At 44.8% G+C, this 17,575-nt stretch overlaps 1 protein-coding gene across 2 annotated transcripts in view; it reads right to left on the bottom strand.

Annotated features, from left to right (window-relative positions):
* Positions 1-17,575, bottom strand: part of SH3RF2 (SH3 domain containing ring finger 2) — a 145,701-nt gene that overhangs the window by 25,035 nt on the left and 103,091 nt on the right. For both annotated transcript variants that reach the window (XM_025388668.1, XM_025388667.1), the window contains exons 6-8: positions 9,635-9,726; positions 7,510-7,680; positions 540-772 (exon numbers count right to left, since the gene is read on the bottom strand). In XM_025388668.1, coding sequence (XP_025244453.1) covers positions 540-772; positions 7,510-7,680; positions 9,635-9,726 — 496 coding nt within the window. The remainder of the gene's footprint in view (positions 1-539; positions 773-7,509; positions 7,681-9,634; positions 9,727-17,575) is intronic.

The following is a 17,575-nucleotide window of genomic DNA, read 5'->3' as shown; positions in this document are numbered from 1 at the left end:
TAAGGATATGAAGGAGATTTGCTTTTGTCCAGTTCGTATACTGTAAACCTTTTTAAAAAAGTTCTATGCATTCATTACTTAAATAACATAGTGGGAATCAGGGACTCTGATCACTGCCTCCTTAATCCTCATTTCCTACTCCCATGCCCTGCCCACCCACCCCATCCTTCTGTTTCTCTTGTGGCACCCTCTGAGGGATTCCCTGAGGTACAGTTTGAGAAGCACTGACCCAGCAAATGCTTTCATCACTCTAAATAAGAGCCAGTGTCCACACTGGCCATGTTCTAATTATGTGTTGGCACTCAGGGCTGCCATCACCCCAGTCATTCAACAAGCATGTATGAAGTAACCTAGGGCCATGACCTTGAGTTAGTATGACTTCATTCAATAAAACTCATCATTTGGGAATTGTACAATACCCTTTGCAGGGGCTTAGTTTAAAGCCAAGATCCTGTTTTTGCAAAAAGCATCCTGTGTACCCCGGGGTCAGATCCCCCCATCACTTAGCTCTAGGCACGTACCTCTCTGCCACCACTTACTCTTTCTCATGCTGCTCCGCCCTTTCCGAAGAGACCCTTGTCCTAAAGTCCCAGGGCCGGCTGTGCTCTTCACGGGGTTGACTATGGCAGTGGGCACAAAGACGGATTTGAATGGACGGCTTTGCCGGGGATCACCTTCTGAAATGCTGCCTTGGGAGGACACAGAGGAGGTGGATAACGTCCATGTGGCGTAAAGACCAGGGCTCCGGGAGTCTGGAAAACTAGAGGTCTTTCTGGTTTTGGACATTTTTTTTTTTAAAGAAAGAAATAGAGAAAGAAAATGTTCAGTCAAGAGTCCTATTTAAAAACCTATCAGCTCCCAACCACATACCAAATGTGGCTGCTTCTCACCTTCTTCCCACCCATACACACCCGTTTTGTCAACTACAGGCTTAACTAAAGTTTGCCCCACCTCCCTACACCCAGATAACTGTGAGGGTGTGCTGAGGGAAGGAAGGGGGCTCATATCAAGGCCTTGGTGGAGTTAGAAGACTTGAATTTCATCCATTTTCACTCCAGTTCTGATCATTCCTCACCCCACATCCCTTTAGCCCTTAAGCTCAGAACATAAGATCCTGTACGTGTTTATTTCGTTTTACGGTGGCAATTTCTCGTGGAGTCAGTGACTTTCACAAATTCCAAAGTCTTTGAAGGCAGAGATTTCATATGACTTATATCTCTGTGTTCTGCATATACTGTGGATCAATAAACATTTGTTATATGGCTGCCATGCTGCTTTCAGCACTGATACGTCATTTTGGCTAACACATATAGAGGGCTTACTGTATGCCAGGTATTGGCCAAGTGCTTTGCCCATATTTTCTCATGGGTTCTTTACAATAGTCTTTTAAGGTAGGTACTCTTAGTGCCACTATTTTATCAATAAAAAACACAAAGACTTACAGTTGGTTGCCCAAGCAACTACTTGAACCCAGGTTTAGGCTGGCTCTCTGTTCTTACCAGTGAGCTACACCACCTCCTGGCTAGTTGGAACATTCATCATAAAGGCAGGAAAAGTCCTTTATTCTGCCTGAAATAAATGAACTAAAACAGCCGGTAGGCCCTACATATGCCTCCATAAGACTTTAATTCTTCAGCCTTGGGCTATGATTTTCAAGAATTGCATTAAAGTTTTATGAAACAACAACCCCTTATCCACTGTTTCCAGCCTGCAGCTCCCTGAACTCCATGGGGAGTGACTGTCATTTTACATGCCTTTCTTGCCCTTTTACCAACCCATTCCCAACATCACATTTCCTATTGAGCAGTCCTTTAATCACCTTGTCACCCTGTTGATTAAGTAACCTCTGCTAATTTCCTGGGAATAACCAACTCAACTAAGACCCCAGCACAGAGATGCCAAGTGGTTTCCTTCTTACCAATGCCTCCAAGTTTTCCTTTAGGTCATTTACCCTCATTTCTCCTCTCTCTCTTTGTCTCTACTTCTTTGGATTGACAAAGTAATATGTAGTTTAACAACAAGCCAGTATTGTATAATGATAAGTAAGGCATTGTTTGTGGTCAATGCTGCCCAAGAAGTATATTCAACCAAATGCTCTAGGAACTGATGCTCGCAGCAAGGGGACTTCTACCCATAGCTGTCTACCCAACCTGTCTGGTCCCCATGATGGTGTAGTCAGTGAAAACAAGTAGGGCCATTCATTAGAGACAGGTCAGGCTATATTCTGGGGACAAGGCCTGGGCAGTGGGGAGAAATCCCCAGCATTGGCTTCCATGGCAGAGTGCAGCTGATCTGCCTATTTTGAACAGAGGCCTCAAGGTGTTGGATGCTGCAAAGTGGATTGGAAATAGGAAAGACAAGTTCCAAAATTTTCCCAGTGGTAGCAGCAGCAGCAGCAGCAGCAGCAAGGGCAGAATACAGCTAATTAGGCCCACACCAGCCTTATTCCATCAGTCCCTTTTATGAATGACTGTTTATAGACCAAGGTGTGACCTCATTTTTCTGAGCTCAACACTGAGCTGGATTCCAGGAACTCCTAAATCCCAAGTCCCCCATCCAACACTGAGTGCCTCTATGTCTTTTGGCAGAAAGCTCAGCACTTATCTAGCACTTTCTTCCAATGTCAAAACACTTTGCTATCATTTTTAATCCTCGTGACACCCCCAGACCTGCAGACATTATGATCTTTGTTTTCCAGATGGAGGGACTGAAAGACATTCTGGGCTTAGGTGGGAAGAGTGGATGTTGCCTCTGATTTGCTCCACTGTGCACGTCCCTACATCCTTTTCTCTAACTGGGATGTTAGCCCTTAAGAGCTGGCCCAGTATTCAAAAAGGGCATCACAAACAGCAGCTGTGCTGTGTTCACCACTGGCAGCAGCCTCCCAGTAAGGAGAACAGTTGGACCTTGACAATTTTTGTATAGCTCTGTGTAGAGTTAAAGGCAAATGAGTGGTGGCCCATTTGTCACTTTTCTCCACCCATAAGGCACCAGGTAGGCATATATGTTTGCGAAAGTTGCAAGAAAGAGGAAGACCCTGGCTAATTGGGCAGAAGGGAATTTATCAGGAGGACAGGAAGAAGAGTAGAGGACTTGGAAACAAGATCCAAGAAGGCTACAGGGAGCTCAGCAGCAGGAAGAGTCCAATCATGTGCTGTGTCTGGTGCTCTCACTATGAATGGTCTTCAACTTTACCCACATCTTTTCCTCCCTTGTTCAAGTTTCCAAGTCCCGAGAGGGAGTGTCATATTGGCTGAGCCTGACCCTTAGCTGTGGTGATGAGTTGGGGAGGAGGAGGATTGCATTTCTTCAGCCTCTGAAAACAAAGGAAACCTCTGCCTCCCACCAAGACTACACACAATAGGGGAGACCCAAAGGGATGTTGCTGCTATTAAAGAGGGATTTAGATGCTGGACAGATGAAAACTTGACAAATGTTCTGTATAACCTGAGGATCTGGGAAGAGGCAACATGGTGGCGGAGATTTAGCTGTGGTCAATAACAGCTGGACAGGTTGGTGTCATCATCTAGCACAGAGGGCTGGACCACAGAATAGCACAACAGACTTTTCCTCTCCTGGTAGCTGAAAGGCTCACTTGCTGACTCTTAAATTGAAATCCTAGCATTCTGGTCAATTATAATCTCTAGTTTATCCCCAAATTCTGGCTGGCTCAGTTCATTAGGGGATGATGTTAATAAGAACATAGGCTCAAATGCTCACATCTTTGGGCCCTGGCTATTTTATAAAAGGCTGCAGTATATACCAAGGGGGCTGGATGGCAGTTAAAAGCCATCACTACAAACAGAAGACAAAGGCTAGGGGGAAAAGGACCCAAACACAGAGAATCAAAGAGCAGAAAGGGGCCTTGCACATGTAGCCCAATCCACTCAGTTCTTACACAAAACTTGCTAATAGTAGCAGAAACTCAGCTGACAAAGGACAGTATTATTCATCCCTGAGACATGGGAAGAAGTAAACTTCCCACCAAGGAAAGGGTGGTTAAGAACAAGGGTTACCTGCCCGCAGATAGACAGACTGGGTATATATCATTCATGTCAGAGATTAGTGGGGATGGGAGCTTTTTTTTTTTTTTTTTTGCTCATCAGAGGGATCATCAAGGAAACAGTATAAACACATTGAAAGCATTGATCCTCTGCCACCTAAGAACTCTCAGGAGCATATCCTCTATATGCACTTGTTCTTCTTCAGGATGTTGGTTCCCCATAAACAAAACCATGCCTCAGTGTTAGCAGCACCTCAATATTTGCATATGTTCAGATTTCCTTGAACTGGGAGTGAGGGGAGAACTCAATGGCAACCTATTGTGCTGAAACTCCATCCATTGCCTGACACGTAGGCATCTCACAAGGGGTGAGTAGAGATGCTCATGACTTGCCCAAGAACACAATAGACCGACCTCGGCCAAGGAGAGAAATGAAAACTGGAGCTTTGAAATACACTGGGATGAAATTCTATACACACTCTACTTAGGATGACCACACGGCTCGATTTTCCCAGGAGAGTCTCAGTTGATACCTGCCCAAAAGCGTCCTAATTTGGATGATTAAGCATATGGTCACTCTTATTCTATTGAATCTTTGATGGTGTAACCAGTATTTGGGACTAAGGCCTGATGGATAAGCAAACGCCCTAGTCGTAGGGATGGGCCCTGGGAATTCATGTTAAAGCCATGGAAAAAACCTTTCATAAATTAGGGTAGGCATCCTCCTTGCTCCTCACTGTCAGTTCTAGGGCATTTCCCACCCTCCTGAATACTTCCCAACTTTGACTCATATTATCAGGCTCGACTGCCCACCATTCCACCATCCTGCAGTCAGCATTTACTCTCCAGGTTTCTCCTCTCACTCCTTGAAGATTTCAGCTTCTGGCTTGTTGTCACTCTCTGGATACAACTCATCCCACCATGATGATCTCATCTCGTTTCAGGGCTTTAAATAGCATCTCAAGGCTGGAGTTCTCTCTTAAATGCTAAACTCATACATTCAGCTGCTTACCAACATCTTTACTTGGATTATTAAGAGGCATCTCAGGCTTAGTCTGCTGTGAACTAAGCTTTTACTTCCCTCCATACCCCCAAACACGCTCCTTTTATGGAGCAGTCGCTATCTCATTTAAAGGCAACTCCATCTTCCAGTCACTCAGGGAAAACAACATGGTCTCACCTTGGATCCTCTATTCTTTCACACCTGACATTTTATCTGTTAGAAAACCCTGTTGTCTAAGGTATATTCAGAATCTAACCACTTCTCCCTACCTCAACAGCTAACACCTTGGTTCAATTCACCATCACCTCTCCCCAGGATTATGGTATCTTCTTAGCTAGTTTTTCTGCTTCCACCTTTTCCTTTGTATAGTTTATTCTCAACCCAGCAAATAGAGGGATTCTGGTTAAATGCAACTAAGATTATGTCACTCTTCTGCTCAAAACCCAGCAACAGGCTTAAAGCCAAACCCCTCATTATGACCTAGGAAATTCTTTATGACCTGGCTACCCCATTACCAGTCTCGCCTCCTTTCTAATCTCCCCCTTGCTTGCTCTAATCCAATCCTGTTGGCTTCATGTAACCTGTGTCCTCCCGGTTCAAGCAATTCTCTTGCCCCAGCCTCCCCAGTAGCTGGGATTACAGGCATCCACCATCACGTCCGGCTAATTTTTGTATTTTTAGTAGAGGCGAGGTTTTGCCATGTTGGCCAGGCTGGTCTGAAACTCCTGACCTCAGGTGATCCACCCACCTCCGCCTCTCAAAGTGTTAGGATTAACGGCGTGAGCCACTGCGCCCAGCCTACTACAGGACCTTTGTTTGTACTTGCTGTTTCTTTAGCCTGGACATTTGCCTCAGAGATCCACGTGGTTTGGTTCCTGCCTGCCTTCTTACTTCTCAGCAAAGCCATCCCTGACCAACCTATGTAAAATTGTAACCACCCCCAAAAATCCTATCATGCTTTCCTAATTTTTTTGTTAGCCAGTATAATTAACACATCATATAGATTACTTAAATATCTTGGCTTTAAAAATATTCGTCTCTCCCACTACAATGTAAGCTCCTGTAAGCAGGAATTTTGTATATTTTGTTTACTGGTATTTCTCCAGTGCCTGGAAAAGTTCCTGCCATGTAGTTAGCACTCAATATTTGCCAAATAAATGAATTAAAGCATCAATTGTAGACCTCAGTTTGCCCTTAGGTATTTTACAGCTTTGTAACCAATTTCAAGAACTTTCCTTTGAAACGAATAGCTATGATCTTTCATCCCACTTTCTGCCACATGAAGAAATCTTTTTATACAACCTTAGAACTATGAGGACTCAGGCCAACTTTGCCTGCACTCTTTCTAAAAAGAGTCCACCATCTCACCAGCTAGCCTGGTTGGAAAAATCTATGCACTAGAAAATGCTGCCTTTTATTGAACCAAGATGTTCTTGAACATCTTAGTTTACTGAACAAGACCAGTTGCATACACTGGTCCACTCCACTGCCCCCTCTCAGAACAAATTTACTGCCCTATTTACACAGTATCTTACGATCCCTCTGCCCCTTGTCTTCTACAGGTTAAATAATCCCAGTTTCTTTATCGGTTTCTCCCATGACGTAGTTTGCTGTCTCCTCACCATTATTGCTGCCCTCCTCTGGACGCAGCGCCTCACCTAAATGAAGGTCCCCAAAAGTGGGCATATGACTAGGTCTGACCCCCACAGAGTACAATGGGGCCCTTTCCCTGTGATTGTGACCCTCTGGTATGTCATAAAGACAGTACTTGATGTGTGGTGGTAGCCTCACTGCCTTGAGACAGGATTTGCTTGGGCTGATGTGGGGTGGAGGCAGGAGGAGTCATGGATAGTTTTGGGGTCTGGGTGCATTTGTGGCAGCGGTATGAGGTGGCAAGACAAAGAGGGGGTCAATGACATGAATAGTATGCCACACAATGTAAAAGATCGGGAAAAGCTGTGAGGGAGGAGGCCCTGCAGCGTGACTAGCATTTCATCTTGGGTGTGGAGGAAGAGGTCGGGGTCTGAGTTCATGGAAACTCTGATTAGGGGTCACTCTAGCAGCCTGAGAAGTTTCCCAAGGTGCTCTGGGGAAGTCATCTGACCACATTTTCCCATCACGCCACTAGATGGAGCATTGGGATAGAGGATGTGAAGTGGGGTTCCTGGGATTTGTGCAGAAGAAAACCTGACATCCAGTTCTTGAGCAAGTTGCTTAACTCTGCACACCATTTTCATCTGGAACATAATATCTACCTTACAGGATTCTTGGGCACAGCCAGTGAGCTAAGAGATACAAAAGTGCTTGTAAGCTGTGAAGGGCTACAAAAAAGATAACTAGTTTTGCTATTTTGTTTAAAAGAGATAGGCGAGTTAGAGAGCAAAAAGCACTTTCTTGGCCTGTTTGCTGAAAGAGCATTGGATCCTCCACCAGTTCAACCCACCGATGGCCCCTGGCCTAGGGTGGCCTGAGCTCCCAAAGTCTGAGATTGGAGGTGACGCACCTGAAAATGGGGATGACGTAATTGTTTGGGAAGATGCCAACTCGCCCGGTGACCAAGGAGACGCCCCTGAGCCAGCCGTCCTGGCACTTCCCCAGCACCCTGACACCTTCTCCCTTTTGCAGGTCCAGCTCATCGGGTCCATGGGCTGAGTAGGAGTGCAGGGCTACAAACCTGGGAAGACACAGAAAACTGGTGAGGAAGGAAGATGTGCCTGACGGGGGGCATGGAGCGGGGGAATGGTGGAGGGAGACTGCCCGGTGGTTAGCAATAAGAAACTTCTTGGCCGAGCGGGTGCAGTGGCTCTTGCCTGTAATCCCAGCACTTTGGGAGGCTGAGGCAGGTGGATCACCTGAGGGCACGAGTTCGAGACCAGCCTGGCTAACATGGCGAAATACCATCTCTACTAAAAATACAATTAGCTGGGCATGGTGGCACGTGCCTGTGGTCCCAGCTACTCGGGAGGCTGAGGTAGGAGAATCACTTGAACCCAGGAGGCGGTGGCTGCAGCGAGCCGAGATCGAGCCACTGCACTCCAGCCTGGGCAACAGAGTGAGACTCTGTCTCAAAAAACAAAACAAACAAACACCGCCCCCCCAAACAAAAACAAAAACAACAAAGAACCTTCTTAACACAGAAACCTGGACATGTAAGGCAGATAAACGTGGAACACCTTTGTTGAAATAGTGGTGGAGGAGGCCAGGTCCCTGCCTTCATCTCCCCATCATCCTCCATACAGTGCACAGCAGCAAATCACTAATTTAGGCCAATCTCGGCACTTTAACCATGGGGAAACAGGCCTCCAACAAAGAAAGGAGTTTGCGACAGGAATTCATGTCAGAGACGAGCCTCAAACCTAGAAGGTGCTGCTCTACCTAGGATACTTTTGCATTAGTGCTTGCTGGGTCCCCAAGGAAATGGTGGCAGCCAGCAAGGCTCAGGGGAACAAGAGGTCGGCATAGAAGCCTCTCTGATCCAGAAAGCAGGGATGTGTTTGACTCCCGGGAGTGGCCTGAGGAGCCAACTTAATGTAGGCGGGGAAGTAGATGCTGGGAAGTGGGAGGCAGGAGGTAAGTTTTGGGTTTGGCACCCAGGGGAATCCTGGCTGCGTGGTGGGACTGTGAAACTGGCCTGTGTCATGGCAGAAAGTCCTCAACTTAGAGCAGAGACTTTGCTCCCTGAAGTCCATACAGGAATCAGGCAGGTAATATCCAGGTATGAGTCAGAGGGGTAAAGGCAATCAGGACGGCTGAGGCTGTGGAGGTGAGAATAGCTACCTGATCCAAGGCGTTCAGGAAATAATCCATAGGTTTGCCAGATTCAGGGGTCACCAGTATATGGCCCCCAGGCATCTCAGACATCAGGAAGCCCTTCCAGACTCCAAGGACTATGAGACACTGGAGCATTTTATCAAAGGGAATGGGGGAGTGTTCTCTACAAGGTTTTTTTTTGTTTTTTCTTTCTAAAATGCTATATTTAGTTTTTGCTGATTACTAAAACAACATCTATTTATGACCCAACATTTTGAATCTAAAGCAAGACAATAGAAATTGCTCAATACCAATCTCCCAGTGATGTTGTGGTATATAATCTTCCAGTCTCTTTCTACTTTTGTAAAATAATGAGCTAAGAGTGATGTGGTTTGCTAATTTGTGTTGTCTTTTTTTTTTTTTTTTTTTGAGACAGGGTCTCACTCTGTGGCCCAGGCTGGAGTGCAGTGGGATGATCGTAGCTCACTGAAGCCTCAAACTCCTGGGCTCCAGTCATCCTCCTGCCTCGGCCTTCTAAGTAGCGAGGAAAACATGTGCACAACCATTTCTGGCTAATTTTTAGATGTCTTTGTAGAGATGGGGTCTCACTATGTTGCTCAGGCAGGTCTGGAACTCCTGGGTTCAAACAATCCTCCTACCTCAGCCTACTGAAGTGCTGGGATTACAGGTGTGAGCCACTGTGCCTGGCCTTAATTTCTGTTTTTCACCATTATTTCACTTGGAAGTGGTAAAGGAAGGTGACCTATTGTCTCTCTGGATGGGACGGTTTGGGAATGGTGATGCTAGATCACCACTGCACATGGTAAAGATGACCCTTTTGTGCCAGACTGGGGTGAAGGGATGAGCCTTTTACTCACATGTTTGCTGAGAGGTGTTGCTGGGAGCCCGGCAGACCGACCATGGCTGTGCAGTGTCCTGGAGAGACAGGTGCGGGGTGATAAGTGCTGACCTGCACAAACAGAAAAGACAGCCAAGCAGGACCAGTGAATGCCACAACCCAGGCCCACAGCAAACAGAGCAGCTACACAGAAAGACCTGACACAGCTGAAAACCAACAGCCATGCCCGGTGCCACCCATTGTGCGTCCTCTCTATGGTTTGTGGCTGTGGGCACAGGGAGGTGGGGAGGAGCTGGTTTATGGCCTGCTGGGGTGGCATGCCAGGACCGCATTCCAAAAGACTGCTCAGATAGGGTGGAAGATGAAGAGCCGTCCAATTTACAGTCCACAGGGCACTAGCAGGCTCCTCCTCCTGTCCCTCTTCCTACCCCACCCATCTCCCTCTATGAAAACCTACTCTTGGAAAATGAAACAGTGGATAATATTGATTCAGAACTGAGCGCTTGCAAGGCAGTTTGAAATGCTTTATAAGTATCAGCTAAGTTAATCCTTATTAAAGGAACTGTTGTAATCCCCATATTTGGATGAGAAACTGAGACAAAGACAGAAAGAAAGGTTACACAATTAGTATGAAACAAAGAAAATCTAAAATCAGGCAGTCCAAGTTCTGAGTCCATACTCATTATCGACTATTGCTAGAATTACACACACACACACACACACACACACTCACACACACACATGCCTATCCAACGAGTTATAGAAGTTGAATTTGAATCCCTTTCACTTTTCCAGGATAAAAGAGGAAACAATAATGATAAAACAATAAAAGCTCCTGGAAGGCTGGGCTCAGTAGCTCATGTTTATAAACCTAGCACTTTGGGAGGCTGAGATGGGAGGATTGCTTGAACCCAGGAGTTCTAGACCAGCCTGGGAAACATAGTGAGACCCCATCTCTTTAAAAAAAATTAGCTGGTTGTGATGGCAGGTGCCTGTCATTCCAGCTACTCAGGAGGCTGAGATGGGAGGTTCGCTGGAGCCTGGGAGGTGAAAGCTACAGTGAGCCATGATTGTGCCACTGCACTCCAACCTGGGTGAAAGAGTGAGATGCTCTCTCAAAAAAAAAAAAAAAAAAAAAAAAAAAAGTTCCTGGAAACTGCCTACTATCCTAGGGCTTTGGCAAACATATTGCCTTGCTTACTTTCTTCTGAGCACATATCACAGTTTATGAGTGTTTCCTTGCTAGACTGTAATTCCATGAGGGCAGGGACTATGTCAGTCTGGTTCATCATTGTATTTCTGCATGCTCAATATGTAATTGTAGCTTAAAGAACAAAGGGATGAGTAAAGGAATGAATGAAAATGTCTTCCTACCTAGTACACCAAGGATAATGAAACCTTCTCCATGCCATCCAGAGTAAATACATTCAGTCTTTTCAGTCATCTATGATGGCTACACTGTGTGTGCCTTTTTAGGACTATGCTGTTGTGGGTATAACTATTGTTTGTGTATTTGTGTTTATGCAGGTGTGAGTGCATTATTAAATACATATGTCCCTTTGTTTTGAGCAAATGTGTATGTTTGCTCAAAGCCCATGTCAATTCAGTATACATGTGTGATGGCATTGGGCCATTGCAAATCTGGTTTTGTTCACACATGTGGTCTATGGATTGATGTGTGTATGCTGCATGTGCTGTGTGAGATTGCAGACACAATTGCCTAATGGATTGTAAATATCTGTATGAGATTCTGTGTGTATGCACATGAACTCTAGAGATGTGTACAGGTATGCCCACCATGTAATTTTGTACACGTGTCTGTATCAATGATTGTGTAAATGTATATGTGGTCATGTATGTATTTGTGACAGTCCAAAGATCAAGTTGTAGGATCAAAAAAACACTTTAGTCAAATAATAAGTGTTGGTGAGGAGGCATAAAAATGGAAACCCTCATACATTGCTGATTGTAATGTAAAATGGTACAGTCTCTTTGCAGAACAGTCTGGCAATTCCTGATATGATTAAACATAGGATTACCATATGACCCAGTAAATCCATTTCTAGTATATGCCCAAAAGAAATGAAAACATGTGTCCACACAAAAACTTATAGGCAAATGTTTCAGCAGCATTATTCATAATAACCCAAAGAGGGAAACAACTCAAATGTCTACTCAATGATGAGTGGATAAAGAAAATATGGTATAACCATACAATAAAATATTATTCAGCCATAAAGAAGAATGAAGTATTGATACATAAGAGAACATGAATGAACCTTGAAAACATTATGCTAAGTGAAAGAAGGCAGACACAAAAGACCACATATTATTTGATTCCATGTATATGAAATGTCCAGAATAAGTCAATCTACAGAGATAGAAAATAGATGATCATTTCCAAGGGTTGGGATGATGGGGAATATGAGGTGATAGCTAAAGGGCACAAGATTTCTTTTTGAAATGATAGAATATCCTAAAATTGTAATGGTAATGGCTATACATCTGTGAATATACTAAAAACCACTGAGTTGTACACCTTAAATGGGTGAATTGTATGGTAGGTGAATTATATCTCAATAATAAAGAATTAAGAAGAACGAAACCATTCCACAATCACCCTCCTGAGGTACTCTTAGTACTACATAAAATGTTCTGAGTTTGTAATCAGATATTGTCACACTGGTTCCTTCAAACAGACATGACAAGGAGCTGGCTTTGGGCTATGCTGCTCCTTGCCTATGACTGGGGAAGGTAAACCCCTACAGGGCTTATGTTTGTGGAAACTGTTGAAGCACTGATTAAACGGGATGGACTTCACTTAACACTCTTGGATTTCCAATATTATGTTTGAGTAAAGGAACTGCTATCCACAAACACCAGTAATCCTTTAGGGAGGGGGAAGATGCCAGAATGCAAAGCCATCTTCCATTACACTAGGGTCTGTCTTTTTACTTCTCTGGGCCTTTATCTGGGGAGGGCATGTTTCCCCCATTTGGAATAGTGAGCCTGGCTAGGAGAGTAATCTGTGGGCTTGTGATGGAGTTATTTCTAATAGGGAATGGGAAAGTATGTTAGTTTCTCAAGTTTTAAAGTGTCATGGAGGAGAAGAGAAAGGATGACATGAGAAGGAGGAGGAAGGAGACAATGAAGAAGGGGGTGAGGGGGAAATAGTGGAAAACCCTGAGAATAGAATAGGGTAAAACTAGAACAGAGATACTGTGGAAGAACGGTAGCTCCAGAGGGACAGAGCGAGGAAGGAAGGAGAAAAGAGGGAGATAAAAACAGTTTGAACAGGCCATGTTGGAAAACAGATTGGCCATTTTTTATAAAGTTAATTATACACTTTCCATACCACTCAGCAATTGTACTCACAAATATTTACTTAAGAGCAATGAAAACATATGTCCATACAAGGACCTGTACATGAATGTTCAGAACAACTTCATTCATTTTAATGAAAAACTAGAAACACCCCAAATGCCCATCAACTGGTGAATCACCTGGCAAATTGTGGTATAACCACAGCGGTGTACTCCTTAGTGATGCATGAAACAGCAGGATGAATCTTAACATCGCCCTAAGTGAAAGATGCAGGATGCTGAAGACTATATACTATATAATGCCAATTATATAAATATTTTTAAAAAGAAGCCATAACTATAGTGACAGAAAACAGATTAAGGGTTGCCAGGAGCCAGGGTGGGGAGAGAGGACTGATAGCAAAGGGGCACAGGAGAGCTTTTTGAGATGATGCAAATGTCTGCTATCTTGATGTTGGTAGTGATTACATGCTGTATGCGTTTACCAAAAATTATTGAACTGTATACTCAAAATGCTTAAATGTTATTGTATATAATTAAACCTCAATAAAGCTGTTAAAAAACGTGAATACATTATGTAGTTAAGGCCACAGGAAACATCCGAGTAACCTTAGCTTGAGTCAGCTCCAGGTCTGGAATTAGTCAGGAAGGGGACGAGAATCACTCAGCTTCATAGAAGGCAGCTAGCAAGTAACCCTCATGGTAAGGGGCCACCTGAATAGGAGAGAAACCAAGAACAGGAACCTATGGATCAGAGGCTCAATCAATAAGGCAAAGGAAAAATGAACGAATGAATGACTGGAGAAACAGGAAAAGAGAACACGATAGACATAGGCAGAGAAGAGAGAAACTGGGTGGGAAAGAAGACAGGCAGAACAAGACAGAAAGGAAGGCCCCACCCGGTAAGTGAAGACAACCAGACAGATGGCTAGCTTCTGAAGAGGCAAGTCTGCTCCTGTCACTGGGATCGAAGAAGGAGGCCCAGCCTTTCTGAGTGAATGGGCCTGGCCCTGGTTCGTTTCCCTGGGGTCAAGTGTGACCTCAGGTGCCCATGCCACAAGGGGTTTGTGAGGCTGGGTGGGAGGTTCTCCACCAACTGATGCTCCCTGGCACAGGGTTCCGAGTCCTGAGCAAGATCAGGGTAAGTATGGGTGTGTGGGTGTGGTGGGGAAGCGCATTCTTGCTGAAATCTAAACACATTTTTTCCCTCCCTTTTGAAGGAAATGACTCATTTAAAATAAGTCTTTATCAACCACAGCAGAATCCACAGCTATATGGCTCCTGGGAATTTCCAGGCCTTCAGGTGCTAAGTGAGGGAGTAAGAGGGTATGAAGCCTCCTGGCACAGAGTTGCTGGCAATGCTCTGCCCTGCTGGTCCTGCTGCCTTCACCATCAGCCACCCAGGTATAGAAAGTGCAGCTACCTCTTAGGAGTCCAGGGAGGAGGTCTAACTTAGGACTCAGGCCAGTGGCTCTACCATCTACCAGGACCTGTGATCTTGGACAAGTGGTTGAATTCTGTGGATCCTCCATTTCTTCAAAATCTATAAAATGGGGCAATGATGGTATTTCTCTTTTAGAGTTGTTATGAGGTTTAAGTAAAATAATCCATGTAAATTATTTAGCACAGGATTTGACACACTGTAAGTGCTCAATAGATGCTACTTATTTTGATCTGCAAAGAGATTAGTTACTGCGTAGGGTGGGGACAGAGTGGGTGCGGTACCTCTTATGGGACAGCCTGGCAAGTTCTTGGACTGAAAGCAGGACCCAAGAATGTGGTGGGTATGGGGAGGAGGAGTGTGTGTAGCAACCTTGCTCCTCTCTTCTAGCAGAAAACCTCCCCGCCTTTCCAAATGTAAGTCTGTTTTTCTCCATTCCGTGCTGTGGCTCTCGGCTATTTCCTCCAGGGCTTTGCCTTTTGGTAACTTGGCGGCTACGGGGTGACTGTCTTCCCCAGCGGAGTGTGAACTACTCTAGAGCTGGTTATGGTACTACACCTGGTATTCCCCAAAACTAACAAGGGCCTTGAACCTACAGTGTTCACTCAGGGTTGAGAGAAGGGCTACATTTTATTTTATTTTTTATTTTTTAGAGACAGAGTCTTGCTTTGTCACCCAGGCGACAGTGCCATGGTGCAATCACGGCTCACTGCAGCCTCAACCTCCCAAGCTCAATCGATCCGCCCCTCTCAGCCTCCTGAGTGGCTGGGACTACAGATGTGCAACACCATGCCCAGATAGTTTTTTGTGTTTTTTGTAGAAATGGGGTTCTACCATGTTGCCCAGGCTGGTCTCCAACTCCTGGGCTCAAGCGATATGCCCTTGGCCTCCCAAAGTGCTGGGATTACAAGCGTAAGCCACTGCGCCTGGCCTAGGGCTGCATTTCAGAGAGAGAAAATTAGGTATTGGTGGTTTCTGTACCCACCACTAGGGACAATCTGGAGCTGACCATCTGACTTTATAAAGTTAAAAGCTCGTTCCCCTCTACAGACTCAAAACAAGTTAAGAGCCACATTTGGTAATTGCTGTGTGTGGACCTTCTTGCGTCCTAGGCACTGTGCTAGGCACTGGGGTTACTGCAATAAGCAAGACACACAGGGCTCCATTCTCATGTGGAGCTCACAGTGTATGCCAGGAAGCTCCTGTAACATACGTGTAACGTACTCATACTCAGTGACACCTATGACTATGCTGTGTAAGCCTGCGCATGTTGGGGTCGGGGAGGATCGGGATGCTCTGGGAGCTAGCAGGAGAGGCTTGCCTGGACCTCCAAGGGCTGCTTCACCCTCACATGCTATGACTCCAGTGCTAATTTATACATGGGCCCCATGGTCATTATCCCCATTTTTATAGATGGGGAAACTGAGATAAAAAGATTTCACAATTTTCAGGCAGTGGCCAAATGGGTGGACAGCTTGATACCAGAAGCAAGGACCCTAGGCTCAGAGTCCTTTCTGTAGAGCCGAAGGTTAACATTTCCAGATCTCAGTGTGGCTGAAGGGGTCATATAGAGGAGGCATATGTGTTTATGCTCGTGGAGAGGATGACCACCGTTCCTGTCAGGTGTCCCTAGTCATACAGAATAGGTCTGCAGGCAGGTGGAATATGAAGCTGTCTGTGCTTGTTTTTCTTTTCCTTTCCCTGGCAGGGCAGAGCTGAGGGAGTCAGAGCTTCAGTTGCCAGGCGGCTATCAGCCCTTCACCATCTACGGCTGTCTCAGGGCCAGCCCCACCTGCAACCTTCCCTGTTCTTGATGAGCAAGGAGCAGCCACCCAGAGCTATTTATTTGTCCTGAGAGTAAAAACACTGTCTGAGAGAGAGAACTCATTTATGAGCTGTCAGCAGGTCCCTTTAGGTTCATCTCAAAAATGCTTTTTTTCCCCGAAGTACACGGCTAGGTCTGCAAGGGCTATATTGCATAACGCTGTGAAGACTACTGAATTTACACTTCCCAAGGAGTCAGCAAAATTTGGAAGATCCTCTGTGATCTGCTCCCATTTTGCTCTCCAGCCTCACCTTTCTCCATTCCCTTCCCCCCCACTTCAGTGGGGTCTTTTCTTAGTTCTTTGAGCAGGCCACACCCGTGACCTTGTGCCTCTCCTGGCCACCCTGCTACCCTGTTACTTCCCACTTCCCACTTCTGGTCTGACTGTAACTTCCCTTTGTTATTAAAATGTAAGATTATAAATATATTATGCATACAGATAAGTGTATATATTTTGTGTATCATTTAAAGAATAATAATGTAACAGATACCTGCATACATACTACCCATAAAACAGATACCTGCATACATACCACCCGACTTAAGAAATATAAAAAAATAGAAGTTGAATATTGTGCTTAGAAGCCCTCTGCATATTCCCCCATAACCAAGTCTCTCTCCCAAGTTATCCCAGAGGTAACTACAATGCTGAAGTTTGTGTTAATCATTCCAAGGCTTTTCTATGTTGTTACCACCTTGGCATATATCCCTAAACAGTATGCTGTTTAGTTTTGTCTATCTGTGAACATTGTATGAATGGACTCACAACGTGTGTATTCTGTGACGCACATCTTTTGCTTAATGGGAAGTTTTTGCATGTATTTATGGCTAATTTTCACTGCTGATTCTTATATTTCATTCTGTGACTATACCACCATTTATGTGTCATTTGGGCAATTTTCAGTTTGGGGCTGTTGTGAGTGATGTTACTATGAACATTTTTGTACATGTCCCCTGTGCACATGTGCAAGAATTTCTCCAGGATATACATCTAGGAGTGGAATTGATGGGCCGTAGGGTATGAGCCTGTTCAGTTTTATTGGGCAATAACACACTGTGTCCCAATGTGGCTGTAACAATTTACACTTCCACCAGCAGTGAATGACAATTACTGTTACCCCACAGTCTCACCAGCATGTGGTAAGGCCTGGCTTTCTAATACCTGCTGATTGGGTGGGTGGAAAATGCTATCTTATTGTGGTTTTAAATTAATTTCTCTGAGTACCAGGAGCTTTCATTTTTTTTTTTTAATATTTATGGACCATTCTTGTTATACGAAATGCCTGTTCATGTCCTTTGTCTCCCACTCCTCCATGGGGTTATTTATTATTTTTGTATTAAATTGTGAAGTTCTAATATATTGGATATGAA

This window comes from Theropithecus gelada, chromosome 6, assembly GCF_003255815.1.
Source record: "Theropithecus gelada isolate Dixy chromosome 6, Tgel_1.0, whole genome shotgun sequence".
Lineage (NCBI taxonomy): Eukaryota > Metazoa > Chordata > Mammalia > Primates > Cercopithecidae > Theropithecus > Theropithecus gelada.
This window is presented reverse-complemented; position numbering and strand designations above follow the sequence as displayed.